Source organism: Carettochelys insculpta, chromosome 3 (assembly GCF_033958435.1).
Source record: "Carettochelys insculpta isolate YL-2023 chromosome 3, ASM3395843v1, whole genome shotgun sequence".
Classification (NCBI taxonomy): Eukaryota; Metazoa; Chordata; order Testudines; family Carettochelyidae; genus Carettochelys; species Carettochelys insculpta.
In genome coordinates this window covers 212,037,959-212,056,914 of record NC_134139.1, presented here as the reverse complement: position 1 = coordinate 212,056,914, position 18,956 = coordinate 212,037,959, and the positions used below count along the sequence as shown (strand labels likewise).

The 18,956-nt window shown below is 43.6% G+C and overlaps 1 protein-coding gene across 1 annotated transcript in view; it reads right to left on the bottom strand.

Annotated features, from left to right (window-relative positions):
* GPN1 (GPN-loop GTPase 1) overlaps positions 1-18,956 on the bottom strand; it is a 116,498-nt gene that overhangs the window by 79,211 nt on the left and 18,331 nt on the right. Inside the window, exons 8-9 of the mRNA XM_074989100.1 lie at positions 15,544-15,589; positions 6,422-6,568 (exon numbers count right to left, since the gene is read on the bottom strand). Coding sequence (XP_074845201.1) covers positions 6,422-6,568; positions 15,544-15,589 — 193 coding nt within the window. The remainder of the gene's footprint in view (positions 1-6,421; positions 6,569-15,543; positions 15,590-18,956) is intronic.

Sequence of the window (18,956 nt, the reverse complement as noted above, 5' to 3'; positions counted from 1 at the left end):
ACAGCTTTAAACTTCAATGGCGGTAGGGGAGCAAAGCCCACAGGTAAGTGGAGAACATGGAAACCTGGGAGATGGGTCAGAAATGGGAGGCAGCATGGGTAACAATGTCAGAGTAAAAAGAGGGTCAGGGCAAAACAGGGAGGCAAGATCAAATCAAGATCTTAGATGCCTATATACAAATGCAAGAAGTATGAGTAATAAGCAGGAAGAACTGGAAGTGCTAATAAATAAATACAACTCTGACATCGTTGGCATCACAGAAACTTGGTGGGATAATACACATGATTGGAATGTTGGTATTGTAGGGTACAGCCTGCTTAGGAAGGACAGACAGGGAAAAGAAAGGGGGGAGGTGTTGCCTTATATATTAAAAATGTATGCACTTGGACTCAGGTGGAGATGGACGTAGAAGATGGACATGTTGAGAGTCTCTGGATTAGACTAAGAGGGATAAAAAACAAGGGTGATGTCCTGCTAGGAGTCTACTATAGGCCACCTACCCAGGTTGGAGAGGTGGGTGAGCCTTTTTCTAAACAACTAACAAAGTCACGCAGGGCCCTGGATTTGGTGGTGATGGGAGACTTCAACTATCCAGATATATGTTGGGAAACTAACACAGCAGGGCACAGACTATCCAGTAAGTTCTTGGACTGCATTGGAGACAATTTTTTATTCCAAAAGGTTGAAAAAAGCTACCGGGGGGAAGCTGTTCTAGATTTGATTTTAACAAATAGGGAGGAATTGGTAGAGAACTTGAAAGTGGAAGGCAGCATGGGTGAAAGTGATCATGAAATCACAGAGTTCACAAGTCTAAGGAAGGGAAGAAGGGAAAACAGCAAAATAGAGATAATGGATTGCAGGGGGGCAGATTTTGGTAAACTCAGACAGCTGGTAGGTAAGGTCCCATGGGAAGCAAAACTGAGGGGAAAAACGGTCTTCACTAAGTCGTCTGATGAAGTAATACCCAACACAGTGAATGTTAGTGGGAAAGGGGCAGGGTTAGATGTTGAAATAACAAAACAACATGTTAAAATCACTTGGAAAAATTAGATGTCTGCAAGTCACCAGGGCCTGATGAAATGCATCCTAGAATACTCAGGGAGCTGATAGAGGAGATATCTGACCCTTTATCCATCATCTTTGGAAAATCATGGGAAACAGGAGAGTGTCCAGAAGACTGGAAAAGGGAAAATATAGTGCCCATCTATAAAAAGGGGAAAAAGAATAACCCAGGAAAATATCAGACCAGTCAGCTTAACTTCTGTGCCAGGAAATATAATGGAGCAGGTAATTAAAGAAATCATCTGCAAGTACTTGGAAGGTGGTAAGGTCATAGGGAACAGCAGCATGGATTTGTAAAGAACAAATCACGTCAAACCAATCTGATACCTTTCTTTGATAGGATAATGAGCCTCGTGGATAGGGGAGAAGCGGTAGATGTGGTATACCTAGACTTTAGTAAAGCATTTGATATGGTCTCACATGATATTCTTATAAAAAAAAAAAACTAGGCAAAAACAACTTAGATGAGGCACTATAAGGTGGGTGCATAACTGGCTGGATAACAGTACTCAGAGAACAACAAGAAGTCTTGTTGCACCTTATAGACTAACAGATATTTTGGGGCATAAGCTTTCGTGGGCAAAGACCTGCTTCATCAGATGCATCTGATGAAGCAGGTCTTTGCCCACGAAAGCTTATGCTCCAAAATATCTGTTAGTCTATAAGGTGCAACAAGACTTCTTGTCGTTCCCAAAGCTACAGACTAACATGGCTACCTCTCTGATACGTACTCAGGGAGTACTGAATGGTTCTCAATCCTGCTGGAATACTATGACAAGTAGGGTTCTGCAGGGGTCTGTTTTAGGACCAGTTCCGTTCAATATCTTCATCAATGATTTAGATATTGGCATAGAAAGTACACTTATTGTGTTTGCAGATGATACCAAGCTGGAAAGGGTTGCAACTGCTTTGGAGGATAGGGTCACAATTCAAAATGGTCTGGATAAATTGGAGAAATGGTCTGAGGTAAACAGGATGAAGTTTAATATGGACAAATGCAAAGTGCTCCACTTGGGAAGGAACAATCAGTTTCACACATACAGAATGGGGAGAGACTGTGTAGGAATGACTACAGCAGAAAGGGATCTAGGGATTATAGTGGACCACAAGCTAAATATATGAGTCAACAGTGTGATGTTGCAAAAAAAGCAAACATGATTCTGGGATGCATTAACAGGTGTGTTGTGAACAAGACATGAGAAGTCATTCTTCCGCTCTACTCTGCGCTGGTTATTCCTCAGCTGGAGTATTGTGTCCAGTTCTGGGCACTGCAGTTCAAGAAAGATGTGGAGAAATTAGAGAGCGACAAGAATGATTAAAGGTCTAGGGAATGTGACCTATGAAGAAAGGCTGAAAGAATTGGGCTTGTTTAGTTTTGAAAGGAGAAGATTGAGGGGAGACATGATAGCGGTTTGCAGGTATCTAAAAGGGTGTCATAACGAGGAGGGAGAAAACTTGTTCTTTTTGGCCTCTGAGGATAGAACAAGAGGCAATGGACTTAAACTGCAGCAAGGCAGGTTTACGTTGGACTTTAGGGAAAAGTTCCTAACTGTCAGGGTGGTCGAACAGTGGAATAACTTGTCAAGGGAGAATCTCCACCTCTGCAGATATTTAAGAACCGTTTAGGTAGATGTCTATCAGGGATGGTTTAGACAGTACTTGGTCCTGCCATTGGGGCAGGGGGCTGGACTCGATGGCCTCTCGAGGTCCCTTCCAGTGCTAGTATTCTATGATTCTATGAAATTAAGTATAAAACTGTAATAAGGAAAGCCAAAAAAGATTGAGGAACAGCTAGCCAGAAGCACAAAAAGTAATTAAAAAATGTTTTCTTAAATTCATTAGAAGGAGGAAGCCAGCTTAAAAAAAACAAACAAACAGTGGGTCACAGACGATACAAATACAAAAGGAAAAATCAAGGACGATAAAGCCATTGTAGAGAGACTAAATGATTTCTTTGCTTCAGTCTTCACAGCCGAGGATAATTGGGACATTCCCAAACCTGCACCGTTTTTTGTGGGAAATGAAATTGAGGAACTGTCCTGGATTGAAGTGTCATTAGAGGAGGTTTTGGAACAAACAGACAAACTTAATGTTAACAAATCACCAGGACCAGACGGCATTCATCCAAGGGTTCTGAAAGAACTCAAATGGGAAATTGCAGAACCATTAGCACTAGTTTGCAACCTGTCGTTTGGATCAGCTTCAGTACCCAATGACCGGAAGATAGCTAATGTGACACCAATATTTAAAAAGAGCTCTAGAGGTAACCCTGGCAATTACAGACCAGTAAGTTTAACGTCAGTTTTGGGCAAATTAGTTGAAACAATAGTAAAGAATAAAATTGTCAGGCATGTAGAAGAACATAATTTGATGAGCAAGAGTCAACATGGTTTCTGCAGGGGGAAATCATGTCTTACTAATCTGTTAGAGTTCTTTGAAGGGGTTAACAAACATGCAGGCAGGGGAGATCCAGTGGATATGGTATACTTAGATTTCCAGAAAGCCTTTGACCAGGCACCTCATCAAAGCCTCTTATGCAAATTAAGTTGTCATGGGATAAGAGGGAAGGTCCTTTCATGGACTGCGAACTGGTTAAAAGACAGGAAACAGAGGATAGGCATAAATGGTAAATTTTCCAAAAGGAGAGGGGTAACTAGTGGCGTCCCCCAAGGGTCAGTCCGAGGACCAATCCTGTTCAATTTATTCATAAATGATCTGGAGAAAGGGGCAAGCAGCGAGGTGGCAAAGTTTGCAGACGATACTGAACTGTTTAAGATAGTCAAAACAAAGGCAGATGTTGAAGAACTTCAAGAAGATCTCATCAAACTGAGTGATTGGGCAACAAAATGGCAAATGAAATTTAATGTGGGTAAGTGTAAGGTAATGAACATTGGAAAATATAACCCCAACTATACTTACAATATGATGGGGGCTAATTTAGCTATAACTAATCAAGAAAGAGATCTTGGAGTTATTGTGGATAGTTCCTTGAAAACATCCACACAGTGTGCAGAGGCAGTCAAAAAGGCAAATAGGATGTTAGGTATTATTAAAAAAGGGACAGAAAATAAGACAAGGAGTATCTTACTTTCCCTTTATAAATCTATGGTACGCCCACATCTGGAATACTGTGTACAGATGTTGTCTCCTCACCTAAAAAAGATATCCTGGCACTGGAAAAGGTTCAGAAGAGGGCAACTGAAATGATTAGGGGCTTGGAACAGGTCCCGTATGAGGAGAGGCTAAAATGATCGGGACTTTTCAGTTTAGAAAAGAGGAGACTGAGGGAGGCCATGATAGAGGTATATAAAACTATGACAGGTGTGGAGAGGGTGAATAAAAAGAAATTATTTACTTGTGCCCGTAATACAAGAACTAAACGACACCAAATGAAATTAATGGGTAACAGGTTTAAAACTAATAAAAGAAAGTTCTTCTTCACTCAGCGCAGTTAACCTGTGGAACTCCTTGCCAGGGGAGACTGCAAAGGCTAGGACTGTAACAGAATCTAAGAAAGAGCTAGATAAATTCATGGAGGTTAGGTCCATAAAAGGCTATTAGCCAAGGGTAGGAATGGTGTCCCTGGTCTCTGATTGTCAGAGGCTGGAGATGGATGGCAGGAGACAAATCACTTGATTATTGCCTTTGGTCCACCCTCTCTAGGGCAACTGGCACTGTCCACTGTTGGCAGACAGGCTACTGGGCTGGATGGACCTTTGGTCTGACCCAGTATGGCCATTCTTATGTTCTGATGTTCTTATGTTCGTTCTTCTCTTCTGCAGGCTAAATAACCCCAGTTCCTTCAGCCTCTCCTCATTACTCATCTACCTCACCCCCCTAATCAATTTCACTGACCTCTGCATAAGAGGCATAGGGGACACACAGGGAACACAGGGCCACAGCTGAAGAGCTCCTGAATGTGACAGATAAAGGTTTGAAGATTGTTTTACATAATTTCTTAAGAATCTTAGGGTGCTGCTAATTTTTTAAAGTACTCTTTATTCTCTATTCTGGCTTGTATTCAGCAGCACGTTGTACAGATGTGAGACATGGGTGATAAAAGATTCGAAGAGAAGGATATTGTTGTTCAAGAGGAGTTGTTATAGAAAGATCCTGAGATTAGGATGGATGCAGGTGGTCACCAAAGAGGAATTATATAGGAAGATACAGCCAAGAGAGAACCTACTGCAGAAAGTTATACAAAAGAAGTTTCACTATTTGGGCCTATCTGCAGAATGAATGACAAACAAGAAAATCAAGACCCTGGTATTCAGCATAATGGACGGTTTGAATAGGAGAGGCAGACCCCACAGAGAATGGGTAGATATACAGCATATTGGTGCAGAGCTAGTCTGCAGAAACTAAGCCACTCCACACTAGACAGGGAAAGATGGAAGGAAATAGAGAGCCCTATCAGACACTAATGGTCGCTGATTGATCATGATGATAATGATGATGCCGACAAGGTGACACTATGGATCTGCATTACAGACAATAACATTTGCACACAAACAGCCTAACTCTTGTCAAGTTTTTTGTAGGCATTGTAGTAAACGACAGTTTTGAAGAGGGAAGTGAAGATGGATAAAAAGCTATCTTAGTAGATGTTTACTGGGAACACCTCCAAAGCATGGGTGAAAGCATAAATGTGATTTATAAAAAAAATTAATGCTATGTTGTTGCTGGGTTTTGTTTTTGTTTTAAATGAAAGTTAAAATCGAGCACAATTCTGTAGCAAGACAACAATACAAGAGAGACATTACATAAACCCCAACAACAGATATGGGCTAACTGGCACTCCCAGATATACAGGCTTTTTCATGGCACTCATTACTGGATTATTTAAGAACTTTACAGAAATGGATTTAACTTTCCAAACTCGCTACCATAGGAAAAGATTATTTTCTCATTTACCACATGGGCAAGAGCTGTATGTTCCAAGGTCATGCCCTAAACCACCTCCTTCGGTAAGTGATACAGAACTGAATCGGATGCCTCTAAAAAGAATGAAGAGCTGAGCTGACCCTGCTAGAGTGCAAGGCATTTCAAATGAGAGAGATTGATATAACACCAATCATTCCAACAATTACATTGCTTTCTTAGAAACACCACTACTTTCTCTGGTAATTTATTTGCATTTTAATTTTAAATTGCTCCTTCTGCCATTTTGTAGCCCTCCCCTCCCTAAAGCAGGATAAAGTAATCCAAAGTATTTTCTCCTTATGCTCTGAGGAATTACACAGATAAATCACTCTCCTCTATATTCCATGGTGCAGGACTCAGTAAGGGATTCAAGGATGAGACCGGTGAAGAGAGATCCATGCTTGCGGGGGGGAAGAGAAAAGGGCAGGAAGCTTACCTTCAGTGAGCTGTAAAACTCATCCAACACCAGGCTCATGGAACGAGTCAGGTTACTAACATATGTTGTCTCTTGATTCAAGGCATCTTGGAAGATCTCAAAATCCTGCATCCATTCTACAGCAAAACTGTGATCAATGATATCTGTCTGGAATGCATAAGGAAATGAGAAGGCAGTTTTCAAAGGCGATACTGTTTTTTTCTGAATTAGCATGAGCACTTGACACGCCATTACCAAATGCTCATACCTTTACAGAACAATCGCTCCCAGCCTGAAATATTCCATGCTTTGTTTTGTCAGGTCAGCTCTTTCAATCTGAAGAGGATACAAAATCCAATACTGTCCCAATTTTAAAAAGGTACATTTACAGTTTAAGGCATTATTACTGCAACATAATCATCATGCAAAGACTGCCTGCAGTCCCACTGAAACCAGTGGGGCCTTGACAGTGTGTATGAAATTGTAGTATCGGGGTCCTCCACTTACAACACTCAGCTTTGCTTGGCTAGAAAAATTAATTTTTTAATTAGCGACTGCTCACTAAAGCACTACTGCTGTAAGAGCTGTGCAAACAAATAGTACAGCACTCCCAGCCATCACAGAATTTACAATCTAATTTTATGCAAAACAAATGGATTTGTGGAAGAACAGGAAAGACAAAAGAACAGGAGGAGCATACAACAGAGGTTTGCAAGGGACTTTTAGAAGAGGAGAAGGGGAGACTCGGTGTCAGATAGTTTGTCGTGTGCATGCTTGCCTGCCATTCGATACCTTAATTGACAATTATAGTGAGGTCTGTTTTGGAAGTTGCATGCTGAGCCAAGTGGCCTGCTAGGTGAGGCTGAGAGCTTACTTATGAGGTATAGCCTATTACCCTTTGATACCTAAACTCTTTTGGATTCCAAGGCAGACAGGGAAAATGGGGGATAAGGGGTGTTTAAAAAGACATTTCCTAAGCAACCATAGAAAGCAGCAAATACTGCAGCAAACGGGAGGAAAAGAGGGAGTGAGAGAAGCAGATAACACCTATCAAAAATATTCTAAACTTTGTCCAATAAACCACCACTCCCCACCCAAAAAGAAAACCTGAAAAAACAGTAAGTCACCATTGTAACTGTCATTCTTTGAGATGCGTGTTGCTCATATCTATTCAAGTTAGGTATGTGTGTGTACGAACGCATGCATGGCTGTCAGAAAGTTTTTCCCTAGCAACTACAGGTTGGATTGGCTGGGGAGCCCCCTGGAGTGGTGCCGTGGTGGAGTCTCTATACCATGGGTCCAAATCATTGATTTGGACCCATGGTATAGAGATTGACTGATTGATTGAATCACTGATTGATCGATCAATGATTTGGACCCATGGTATAGAGACGCTAGAATTCCACAAAGACTTTAATAATCTGCACTCCACCATCAATTTATGCCTTGATTACTCCACGCCAAGAGATGCATTTCCTGGGCACTACAGTACAAATCAAGGATGGCCTGATTGGTACCACATGGTACCAGAAACCCACTGATCGCTATATTTACGTACACCCTTCTAGCTTCCATCCTGCACACATAACTAGATCCCTTGTTTACAGTCAAGCCCTTAGGTACAATCGCATTTGCTCTGATCCAACTGACAGAGACCAAAAACTACAAGATTTTTACCAAACATTCATAAACTGGAATTACCCACCAGGAGAAATAAAAAAAAAAACAAAATCAACAGGGCCAGACGAATACCCAGAGACCAGCTACTCCAAGATAGGCCCAAAAAAGCCAAGAACAGAACACCACTGGTCATCACCTACAGCCCCAACTCAAACCACTGCAACAAATTATTGAAGACCTACAACCTATCCTTAATCAGGATGCCACACTCTAGAAGGCCCTAGGTAACAGGCCTGTTCTCTCCTACAGACAACCTCCCAACCTTATGAGGATTCTCACCAATAGCCACAGTCTATACCACAGGAGTACCAGTCCTGGGACTTCTCCTTGCAACGAAGCCCGCTGGCAGCTTTGTCCACATATCTATTCTGGCGATACCATTACTGGACCTAACCAGGTTATTCACAGAATCACGGGCACATTCTCATGTTCCTCAGCTAACATCATATATGCCATCATGTGCCAACAATGCCCAGATGCTTTGTATATTGGACAGACTTCAAACTCTCTCAGACAAAGAGTTAATGGGCACAAAACAGACATCAAAACATTCCTGATCCACAAACCAGTTAGTCTACATTTTAATGGAGTGGGCCATTCTGTTAATGACTTAAGAGTTTGTGTCTTACTGAAGAAGAATTTTCAGTCTGCTTTAGAAAGACTGAAGCTGCTGAACTCTTTCATATTCAAATTCGACACATTAACACGTGGTTTGAACCGGGATGCAAATTTTCTGGGACATTATAGGGGCTCTTTGGCATACTTGGCTTAATCTAATTCTTGACTTCCCCTCCCTTGCCCCTCTGCTCTCTGATTTGCGCACCTTGATAATTTTTTTCTGATTTGTCTACTTTGATTACTGTTTTTGGTTCTCTATGCCTTAAATATTGAGTCTGTTCTGGTATGGCTATGGTCTGAAGAAGTGGGTCTGTTCCACGAAAGCTCACCTAATAAATTATTTTGTTAGTCTTTAAAGTGCTACTTGACTGCTTTTTTGTTTTGATAGTATAGTAACAGAGAGGGAGCCATGCTAGTCTATAATCAAATTAGGGTGATTCACAAGCAAAATCCACAAGGAGGAGGTAGGAGTCAATGTGTGGCTGACTTGACAACAGAGGCTCCAATGGCTGTGTCCCATCTAGACAGCTGCACAACAGCACAGTGAGATGCAAATGTGCATACATAGGACCATATGGCAGCACAACAGATTTCCTGAAGAAGCACAAGAGCCAGGAAAGCAGTTGAGGAGCCGTAAGCTCATGTAGAATGTGCTGTAACAGGCAGCAGGGAAACTCTGGTGAGGTCATAGCACACCAGTATACATGACATGATCCAGGAAGAGATACACTGTGATAAACCTGGAAGTCCCTTCATGTGATCAGCAACTGCCACAAAGAGCTCTGAAGTCTTTTGGAAGGGCTTCGTTTGGTCCATATAGAAGGCAAACACCTCCTTCAAATTGAGACAGTGCAGCTGCTGCTCCCACTGGGAGCTATGAGGTTTAGAGCAGAAGGCAAGCAGGAAGATGTTCGGGCTAGTATGGAAGCCAGAGACCACTTTTGGCAGGAAAGCTGGGTGAGGGCAGAGTTGGACCTTGTCCTTATGGAACACTGTGTATGAGGGTTTGGACAGCCTTCTGGCAGAGGTGATGGCCACCAGAAAGGCCACTTCCATGAGAGGCAGAGAAGGGAACAAGTGGTCAGAGGTTTGAAAGGGGAGCTCATAAGCACACAGAGAACCAAGTTATGATCTCAGGGTGGGACTGGCCAACAAACTGGTGGGTGAAGTCAGTCCAGCCCCTTGAGGAAGCACACCACCATAGGGTGTGAGAAAGTAAAATTACTTCCCTCCCTGGGATGGAAGGCCTAGATGGCCACCCAGTGAACCTTTAGGGAAGAAGAGGCAAGGTCTTGCTGCTTCAAGGAAACGAGGTAGTTGACCACCTGTGGTACGGAGGTAGACACAGGCACAAGGCTGCGCTGACTGCACCAGCAGCAGCAGCATGTCCATTTGGCCAGATTAGACTGCCATGCAGACAGCTTGCAGCTGCTAAGGAGGACATGCTGCATTGGCCCCAACCATGCCTACTCAGCAAGATTCAGTCACAAAGTTGCCATGCCATGTGGTGAAGAGACCAGTGGTCCAGGTGGTAAAACCAAGCATAGCTCTGCGTGATGAAGTCTGGAAGCAGAGGGAGTCAAATGGAGAGCTCCATCGACATGGGGTACCAGTGCTAGGGAGCCCATGCTGGAACTACGAGGATCATGTCCATCTTGTCTCCAAGAACCTCGAGGAGCACCTTGTCGACACGGGGAAATGGAGGGAAGGCATAGAGCAGCCCTCGTGTCCATATAACAAAGAACGCATCCACTAAGGAGTCTGGATTGAGGCCCCAGAAGGTGCAGAATGTGCAACACTTGCAGTTGGTCTCAGATGCTGTCCCAGCCTGGACAATAGGCTGAGGCCAACCATGCCTGAAGCTGGCAGAGATGGAGCTTAGTGAATGGAACCACATACGTACATGCTGCCATATAACTCAGCAGATGGAGACACATAAGAACATAAGAATGGCCATACTGGGTCAGACTAAAGGTCCATCGAGCCCAGCATCCCATCTGCCGACGGTGGCCAATTCCAGGTGCCCCAGAGAAGGAGAACAGAAGACAATGATCAAGTGATTTATCTCCTGCCATCCATCTCCTGCCCTTGTTCTGAAGGCTAGGGCACCATACTTTATCCCTGGCTAATAGCCATTTATGGACCTAACCTGCAAAAATTTAGCAAGCTCTTTTTTAAACCCTAATAGAGTCCTGGCCTTCACAGCCTCCTCCGGCAAGGAGTTCCACAGGTTGACTGTGCGCTGTGTGAAGAAAAATTTCCTTTTATTAGTTTTGAACCTACTACCCATCAATTTCATTTGGTGCCCCCTAGTTCTTGTATTATGGGAAAAGGTAAATAATTTTTCTATATTCACTTTCTCCACACCATTCATGATTTTATATACCTCTATCATATCGCCCCTCAATCGCCTCTTTTCCAAACTGAAAAGTCCCAGTCTCTCTAGCCTCTCCCCATATGGGACCCGTTCCAAGCCCCTAATCATCTTAGTCGCCCTTTTCTGAACCTTTTCTAATGCCAATATATCTTTTTTGAGGTGAGGAGACCACATCTGCACGCAGTACTCAAGATGTGGGCGTACCATAGTTTTATATAGAGGAAGTATGATATCTTTTGTCTTATTATCGATCCCTTTTTTAATAATTCCTAACATCCTATTTGCCTTACTAACTGCCGCTGCACACTGCGTGGATGTCTTCAGAGAACTATCCACTATAACTCCAAGATCCCTTTCCTGATCTGTCGTAGCTAAATTTGACCCCATCATGTAGTACGTGTAATTTGGGTTATTTTTTCCAACATGCATTACCTTACACTTACCCACATTAAATTTCATTTGCCATTTTGCGGCCCAATCACTCAGTTTGCTGAGATCTTTTTGTAGTTCTTCACAATCTGTTTTGGTTTTGACTGTCCTGAACAACTTGGTGTCATCTGCAAACTTTGCCACCTCACTGCTTACCTCATTTTCTAGATCGTTGATGAACAAGTTGAACAGGATCGGTCCCAGGACTGACCCCTGGGGAACACCACTAGTTACCCTCCTCCATTGTGAAAATTTACCATTTATTCCAACCCTTTGTTTTCTGTCTTTTAACCAATTCCCGATCCATGAAAGGATCTTTCCTCCTATCCCATGACCACCTAATTTACATAAAAGCCTTTGGTGTGGGACCGTGTCAAAGGCTTTCTGGAAATCTAGGTATATTATGTCCACTGGGTGCCCCTTGTCCGCATGTTTATTAACCCCTTCAAAGAATTCTAATAGATTAGTTAGACACGACTTCCCTCTGCAGAAACCATGATGACTTTTGCCCAACAATTCGTGCTCTTCTACGTGCCTTGCAATTTTATTCTTTACTAGTGTTTCTACTAATTTGCCTGGTACTGATGTTAAACTTATTGGTCTATAATTGCCAGGGTCTCCTCTAGAGCCTTTTTTAAATATTGGCGTTATATTGGCCGTCTTCCAGTCATTTGGTACCAAAGTGGATTTAAAGGACAGGTTACAAACCACTGTTAATAACTCCGCAATTTCACATTTGAGTTCTTTCAGAACCCTTGGGTGAATACCGTCTGGTCTTGGAGACTTGTTACTATTCAGCTTATCAATTAACTCCAAAACCTCCTCTAATGTCACTTCAATCTGAGTGAGTTCCTCAGATTTGTCACCTAAAAAGGCTGGCTCAGATTTAGGAACCTCTGTAACATCCTCAGCCGTGAAGACTGAAGCAAAGAAATCATTTAATCGCTCCGCAATGGCACTGTCTTCCTTGATTGCTCCTTTTATATCTTTATCGTCCAAGGGCCCCACTGCTTTTTTAGCAGGCTTCCTGCTTCTAATGTATTTAAAAAACATTTTACTATCGTTTTTTGAATTTTTGGCTAGCTGTTCCTCAAAATCTTTTTTGGCTTTTCTTATTACATTATGACACTTAATTTGGGAGTGTTTATGTTCCTTTCTATTTTCCTCACTAGGATTTGACTTCCACTTTTTAAAAGCTGCCCTTTTCTCTCTCACTGCCTTTTTAACATGGCTGTTTAGCCATGGTGGTTCTTTGTTAGCTCTCTTACTGTGTTTTTTTATTTGGGGTATACATTTAAGTTGGGCCTCTAGTATGGTGTCTTTAAACAGTTTCCATGCAGCTTCCAGGGATTTTAGTTTAAATTACTCTACCTTTTAGTTTCTGTTTAACTAGCTTCCTCATTTTAGTGTAATTCCCCTTTTTGAAATTAAATGCCAGAGTGTTTGACCGCTGTGGTGTTCTTCCCAACACAGGAATATTAAAAGTTATTATATTGTGGTCACTATTTCCAAGCGGTCCAGTAACAGTTACCTCTTGGACCAGATCCTGCGTTCCAGTCAAGACTAGATCGAGACACATGCAAACCATGGTGATCAGGAAATTGGACAGAGCACAGGAGCTGAGTGAGGACCTGAAAGTGGTGATTAAGGAGGAATCCCTGGCCTGGATGGTGTCAAGAACCATCCTGACGAACTCTATGCATTGAGCCAGGAGTAATGAGGACTTTGCGGATTGAGCAAGAGACCCAGCCTGTCCAGAGGTTCTCTGCTTAAAGCCCACTGAACCTGCACCTGACATAATGAATGACCCCGCAGGAGCCAATTGTCCAGATGGGGTAGACCTAGACACCTTTGTGGCAGAGGAAGGTGTCCACCTCCATGCATTTGTTGAACTCCCTGGGGACCACTGAGAGCATGAAAGGAAGAGCCGTAAACTGAAGGTGCAGTGGCCCAAGGTAAACTGTAGGTATTGCTAACAGAAGAGACAGATGGAAATGTACAAGTAAGTGTCCTTCAAGTCAAGTGCAGCATACCAATCTCCCAGAACCACAGACAGAATAATGGTGCCTGAAGACACCATACAAAACACGTGGGAAACGACAAACTTGTTGAGTTCCCCAAGGTCCAGGATGAGTCACAGATCCCCCATTTGCCCCTGGAACCAGAAAGTAGCAGAAATAGAACCTCTGGCCCCTCTATGAAGGAGGCACCCCTCCTACCGCCCCGAAGTCCAAGAGAGACTTTACCTCCTGGAGGAGCTACTCATGAAAAGGGTCCCTGAAGCGGGATGGGCAGAGGAGGCAGGGAGGAATAGAAAGGGATGGCGTATCTCAAGACAATTGTCCTGAGGACCCACTGGTCTGATGTAATGGCCGTCTAGAAGGAAAGGACAGAGTCTGCTGGGAAATGGAAGGGTAGGATCCAGTGGGTACTCTGGTCTCATATGCACCATCAAAAAGGAGTGCTTGATGCTGGAGGAGGACTTGGCTTGCCTGTGTTTGATCCCAGACTGTTGACAGGACTGCTTGAGGCAAGCATAGTGGGCTTGACGTTGGTAGAAGTCTGAGCACCCATGTGGTTGAAATGGCTTGGACTGAGGCTGCAGCTTGAAGGGTTTTCCGCTGTGTAACCAGGGTGTGCATGCCCACGGACTTCATAGTACTAGAGAAGCCCTTGAGACTACGCAGGCGGGAGTCAGTTTGTTGCACAAACAGCTCCACACAATCAAATGGAAGGTCCTGAATAGTTTGCTAGACCTCCAGGGGAAGGTTGCAACCAGACTACTCGATGCACACTGATGCCTCGGGAGATAGCACAGGTTGCCACATCCCCCAAATCCACTGCTGCCTGCAGGCAGGTTCATGACACCACTTTACCTTCCTGAATAAAGACCAAGAACTCCTCCCATAGGTCCTCAGGCAATGACTTCTTAAATCAGAGCTGCAGTCCAGGAGTCAGTTATACCAGCTCAAGATGACCAGTTGATTAGCTACCCTGAGAGAATCAGGCCCCCACTGTCGTATACCTTCCTCCCAAAGAGATCCAAGCATCTAGCGCCCTTGGACTTCGGAGCTGGAGCCTGTTGACCCTGATGCTCTCTCTCATTGGCTACGTCTACACTAGCCAAAAACTTCGAAATGGCCATGCAAATGGCCATTTCAAAGTTTACTAATGAAGTGCTGAAATATATATTCAGTGCCTCATTAGCATGCGGGCGGCCGCAGCACTGCGAAATTGACGCGGCTTGCCGCCACGCGGCTCGTCCAGACGGGGCTCCTTTTCAAAAGGACCCCGGCTACTTCGAAGTCTCCTTATTCCTATGAGCAGATGGGAATAAGGGGACTTTGAAGTAGCCAGGGTCCTTTCGAAAAGGAGCCCTGTCTGGACGAGCCGCGTCCATTTCAAAGTGCTGCAGCTGCCCGCATGCTAATGAGGTGCTGAATATGTATTTCAGCACTTCATTGTGAACTTCGAAATGGCCATTTGCATGGCCATTTCAAAGTTTTTGGCTAGTGTAGACACGGCCATTAACTGCACCCATCACCAAGGAGCAGGGTGGGTATACAAGTACTCATGCTGTGTGACCAGTGCAAAGTATTGCACAGTGGAGGGAATGGAGGCCAGAGTTTGCCACATGCTGGAGGTGACAGACATAATAGTCTTGTTAAATGGGAGGGCCACAAGCAAAGGTCCCTCAAAAGGTAAGAATGTCACAGGTAAGGTCAATAGACTCAGCAACTTCTTCCAACCAGAAGGGTGAGGCTGGTAGGCACAAGCTGAAGGCGGTCCTGGAGTGCTCAGAAGTCCATGGGTCAAGTCCCCGAGACCAATATGCCCACCACTGCCTCACCTGGCTTTGACTTCTGGCCATTGGTTCTCACTACGTCATTCTCCACTAAGAGTCTTTTAGGAGCTAGCGTTCCTCCATCTCTCTCTGAGGCAAAGATGTCCTTGCTAAGGAGTGGTAATGAGACACTATTGTAAGATAAGCCTCACAAATATCTTATTCACTTGGATACTGATAATAGAGTCTACTTACCTTGTTCATGGCCAAAATGAAAGGTAGTTTTGTTTTGTACAGGATACTGAAAAGAGAATGAGGAACAGTCAAAAAAAAGTCACCTAGACTTCAATAAGACTTAGGCTGCGTCTACATGACAAGATAAAATTGAATTTAAAGGAGTCAGCTCGACATTAAAATGTCACTCTCTTCACTGTAGATGTTATTAGCTCAATTTAGTCTGCCCTAACATTGATAACAAAATGTCAATATTAACAGATGGATATAGCGTCAACCTTGAGTTTAAAATGCCTAATTAAAGCTAGTGTGGAAATGCCATGTCTTTCATTTGAATTAATTAGCCTCCACAAGTGTCCCATATGTAGTCCACAAAGCTACATGCTGCATCTGGCTCCCAGCTCCCCGCTACTAGCAGGAGCCGGGAAACTGAGGAGGGCTGCTGTGCTGTCAGTTTCCCAGGTCCCAAAGCTTGGAGGAGCTAGGAAATTGACCAGGAATGCTGCACTGTCAGTTTCCCGGGTCCCCCAGACTGGGGGGACCCAGGAAGAAACTGGCAGAGCTGCTGCACCTGGCTCCTGGCTCAAAATGCAGGGCTGAGGAAACTGTGGGATAGGTCCTCACAATGTATTGCTGAACAGTTGATGTTTGGTGATTTCTGTGTGGAAGCAATATGTTGAAACTGTTGGGAGCCTGAGGGAAGTGAGGATACTCAAAATCAAATTTTAAAAAACTGGCATTATAAAATCGATTCTACTAAATTCAAATTTATCTTGCAGTGTAGACATAGCCTTAAATTAATAACTTTCTACTTAAACGTGAGGCAAATGGACCTGCATATAAAACCCCAATTCAAAAATTGTTACAGTGGGAAAAGACATTTTAGTCTCACCTACTCAAATTGCTGAGGCCCAAAATATAACAAGGGTCATTATAAGCACCTTACCAAAGAACAGTAAATGTCCTATGTTACAGGTGGGCAATAATTTTTCATGGAGGGCACTCCAAGAATTTCGAAAGTGGTCAAGGGCTGCACTCTTCCACGTTATTGATCGAAGTTAGGTACAGAAGGAAGCTTAGGATAAAGGACTGGGGTGCAAGGGGGGGTTGGATCTGGGAGGGAGTTTGGGTGAAGGATACAGTTATAAGATGGGGCAGGAGATGGAGGTGCAAGGTTTTGTGGTGTCACCTAGGGCAAGGGGATTGGGGTGTAGGATGAAGAGCAGAGAGTTTCGGTTATGTGGGGGAGCGGGAGGGGGATTAGGAGGGTCTGGGATGCCAGAGGCAGGCTCTGGCTGGGACTTAACTGGCCAACTCCCAGCCAGCAGCTCAGCTGTCGTCACAGACAGGCTCTTTGCCTGTGAGGCCAGTGCAGGGGCCATGTGCATCTGAAAGTCTGAGGGGAGTGGAAGGGGTGCTTCAAACAGCCAACATGACTGTGCTGGGGGCAGTGGCAGTGCTTGAAACCTCTTACCCCCTTCCCTTCCAGACTCGTGGCTGTTGAAAGACAAAAGACTCCACAGCCTCTTCTGTACTCCTGCTGAGGCCTCACAGGCAAGAACAATTACCTTTCATGTCTCTCATATGACATTCTTGTTGATACATTCCAGCATATTAGTCTTTTTTGCAAATTGCATCACATGGTTGGCTCACATTTAGTTTGTGATCCACTACAACTCCCAGAAACTTTTCAGCAGTACTACCACACTTCCAGTTATTCTTCATCTTGTAGTTTTGCATTTGTTTGTTTTTGGCGGGGGAAAATCCCTTTTTAAGTGTATTACTTTACACTTCAAAGGGGTTGAGAAGGTCATACAGTCCAACCCACTGCTCAAAGCAAGGCCAAACCCAACTACATCATTGCAGCCAGGGCTTTGTCAACCAACTTCTTGAAAAGCTCCTAATGAATAATTTTTTTTTAATATCCAACCTAGAAACATCCTCGTGCTACAGGTGACTCCAGACCGTTATCAAGCGACTGTTAGCAAACCAAAACGTAAAGCTCAAAATGAACATCCTACACACAGCTGGGTGGAATGTGAGAACATTACTGGTGAATGGAAAACATCAAGCAAGAAATGAAAAGGATGAAGATAGGGGTGATGGGGCTTTGCGAGATGAGGTGGAAGGGAGCTGGAATAGACACATCAGATGGGTACACAGTAGTTTATTCAGGTAGAGAAAAATATGAAAGAGGTGTAGGAGTCATCTTAAGTCCTGGAGAAGCGAATAGCTTGAAAGGTTATTGTACAATATCTGATAGAGTCCTGCTAGCAAAACTGGAAAGCAAGCCTTTTAACTTGAACATAATTCAGGTTTAGGCCCCAACTGCAGATAGCTCAGAAGAAGACATAGAAAGGTTCTATGCAGAAGTAGAGCAAGCAAAGAATTACTGTAAGTCAGGAGAAATAACAGTTGTTCAAGGAGATTTCAATGCCACGGTTAGATGTGAAAGAACAGAGGATATTGCAGGGCCTCATGGCGTAGATCGTAGAAATGAGGGAGGTGAAAGACTAGTAGAATGGGAGAGAAGTCATAATTTGATCATAGGGAATACATGGTTCAAGCAACATCCAAGAAAGCTGTGGACGTGGAGGAGTCCAGGAGATAATGTCAAAAACCAAACTGATCTTATTTTGATAAACACAAGATTCAGAAATGCTCTCATATCAGCTAAAGCGATGCCAGGTGCCGATTCCTATAGTGATCACGTACCGGTGGTGGGAAAGCTGAGAGCAAAGTTAAAGAGAATCAGAAGTGCAGAGAGAAACATAAAACTGGATTTAAAGTTACTGCAAACAACTAGAGAACTAGAAAAATACAATTTAGATGAGGCTACTAAAAGGTAGGTGCATAACTGGCTGGATAACCATACCGGGAGAGTAGTTCTTAATGGTTCTCAATCCTGCTGGAAAAGTATAACAAGTAGGGTTCCACAGGGGTCTGTGTTAGGACCGGTACTGTTCAACATCTTCATCAATGATTTAGATATTGGCATAGAAAGTACGCTTATTGGGTTTGCAGATGATACCAAGCTGGGAGGGGTTGCGACTGCTTTGGAGGATAGGGTCATAATTCAAAATGATCTGGATAAATTGGAGAAATGGTCTGAGGTAAAAAGGATGAAGTTTAATAAGGACAAATGCAAAGTGCTACACTTGGGAAGGCACAGTCAGTTTCACACATACACAATGGGGAGAAAGGGATTAGGGGTTATAGTAAACCACAGGCTAAATATGAGTCAACAGTGTGATGCTGTTGCAAAAACACCAAGCATGATTCTGGGATGCATTAATAGGTGTGTTGTAAACAAGACACGAGAAGTCATTCTTCCGCTCTACTCTGCGCTGGTTAGGCCTCAGTTGGAGTACTGTGTCCAGTTCTGGGCACTGCAGTTCAAGAAAGATGTGAAGAAATTAGAGAGGGTCCGGAAA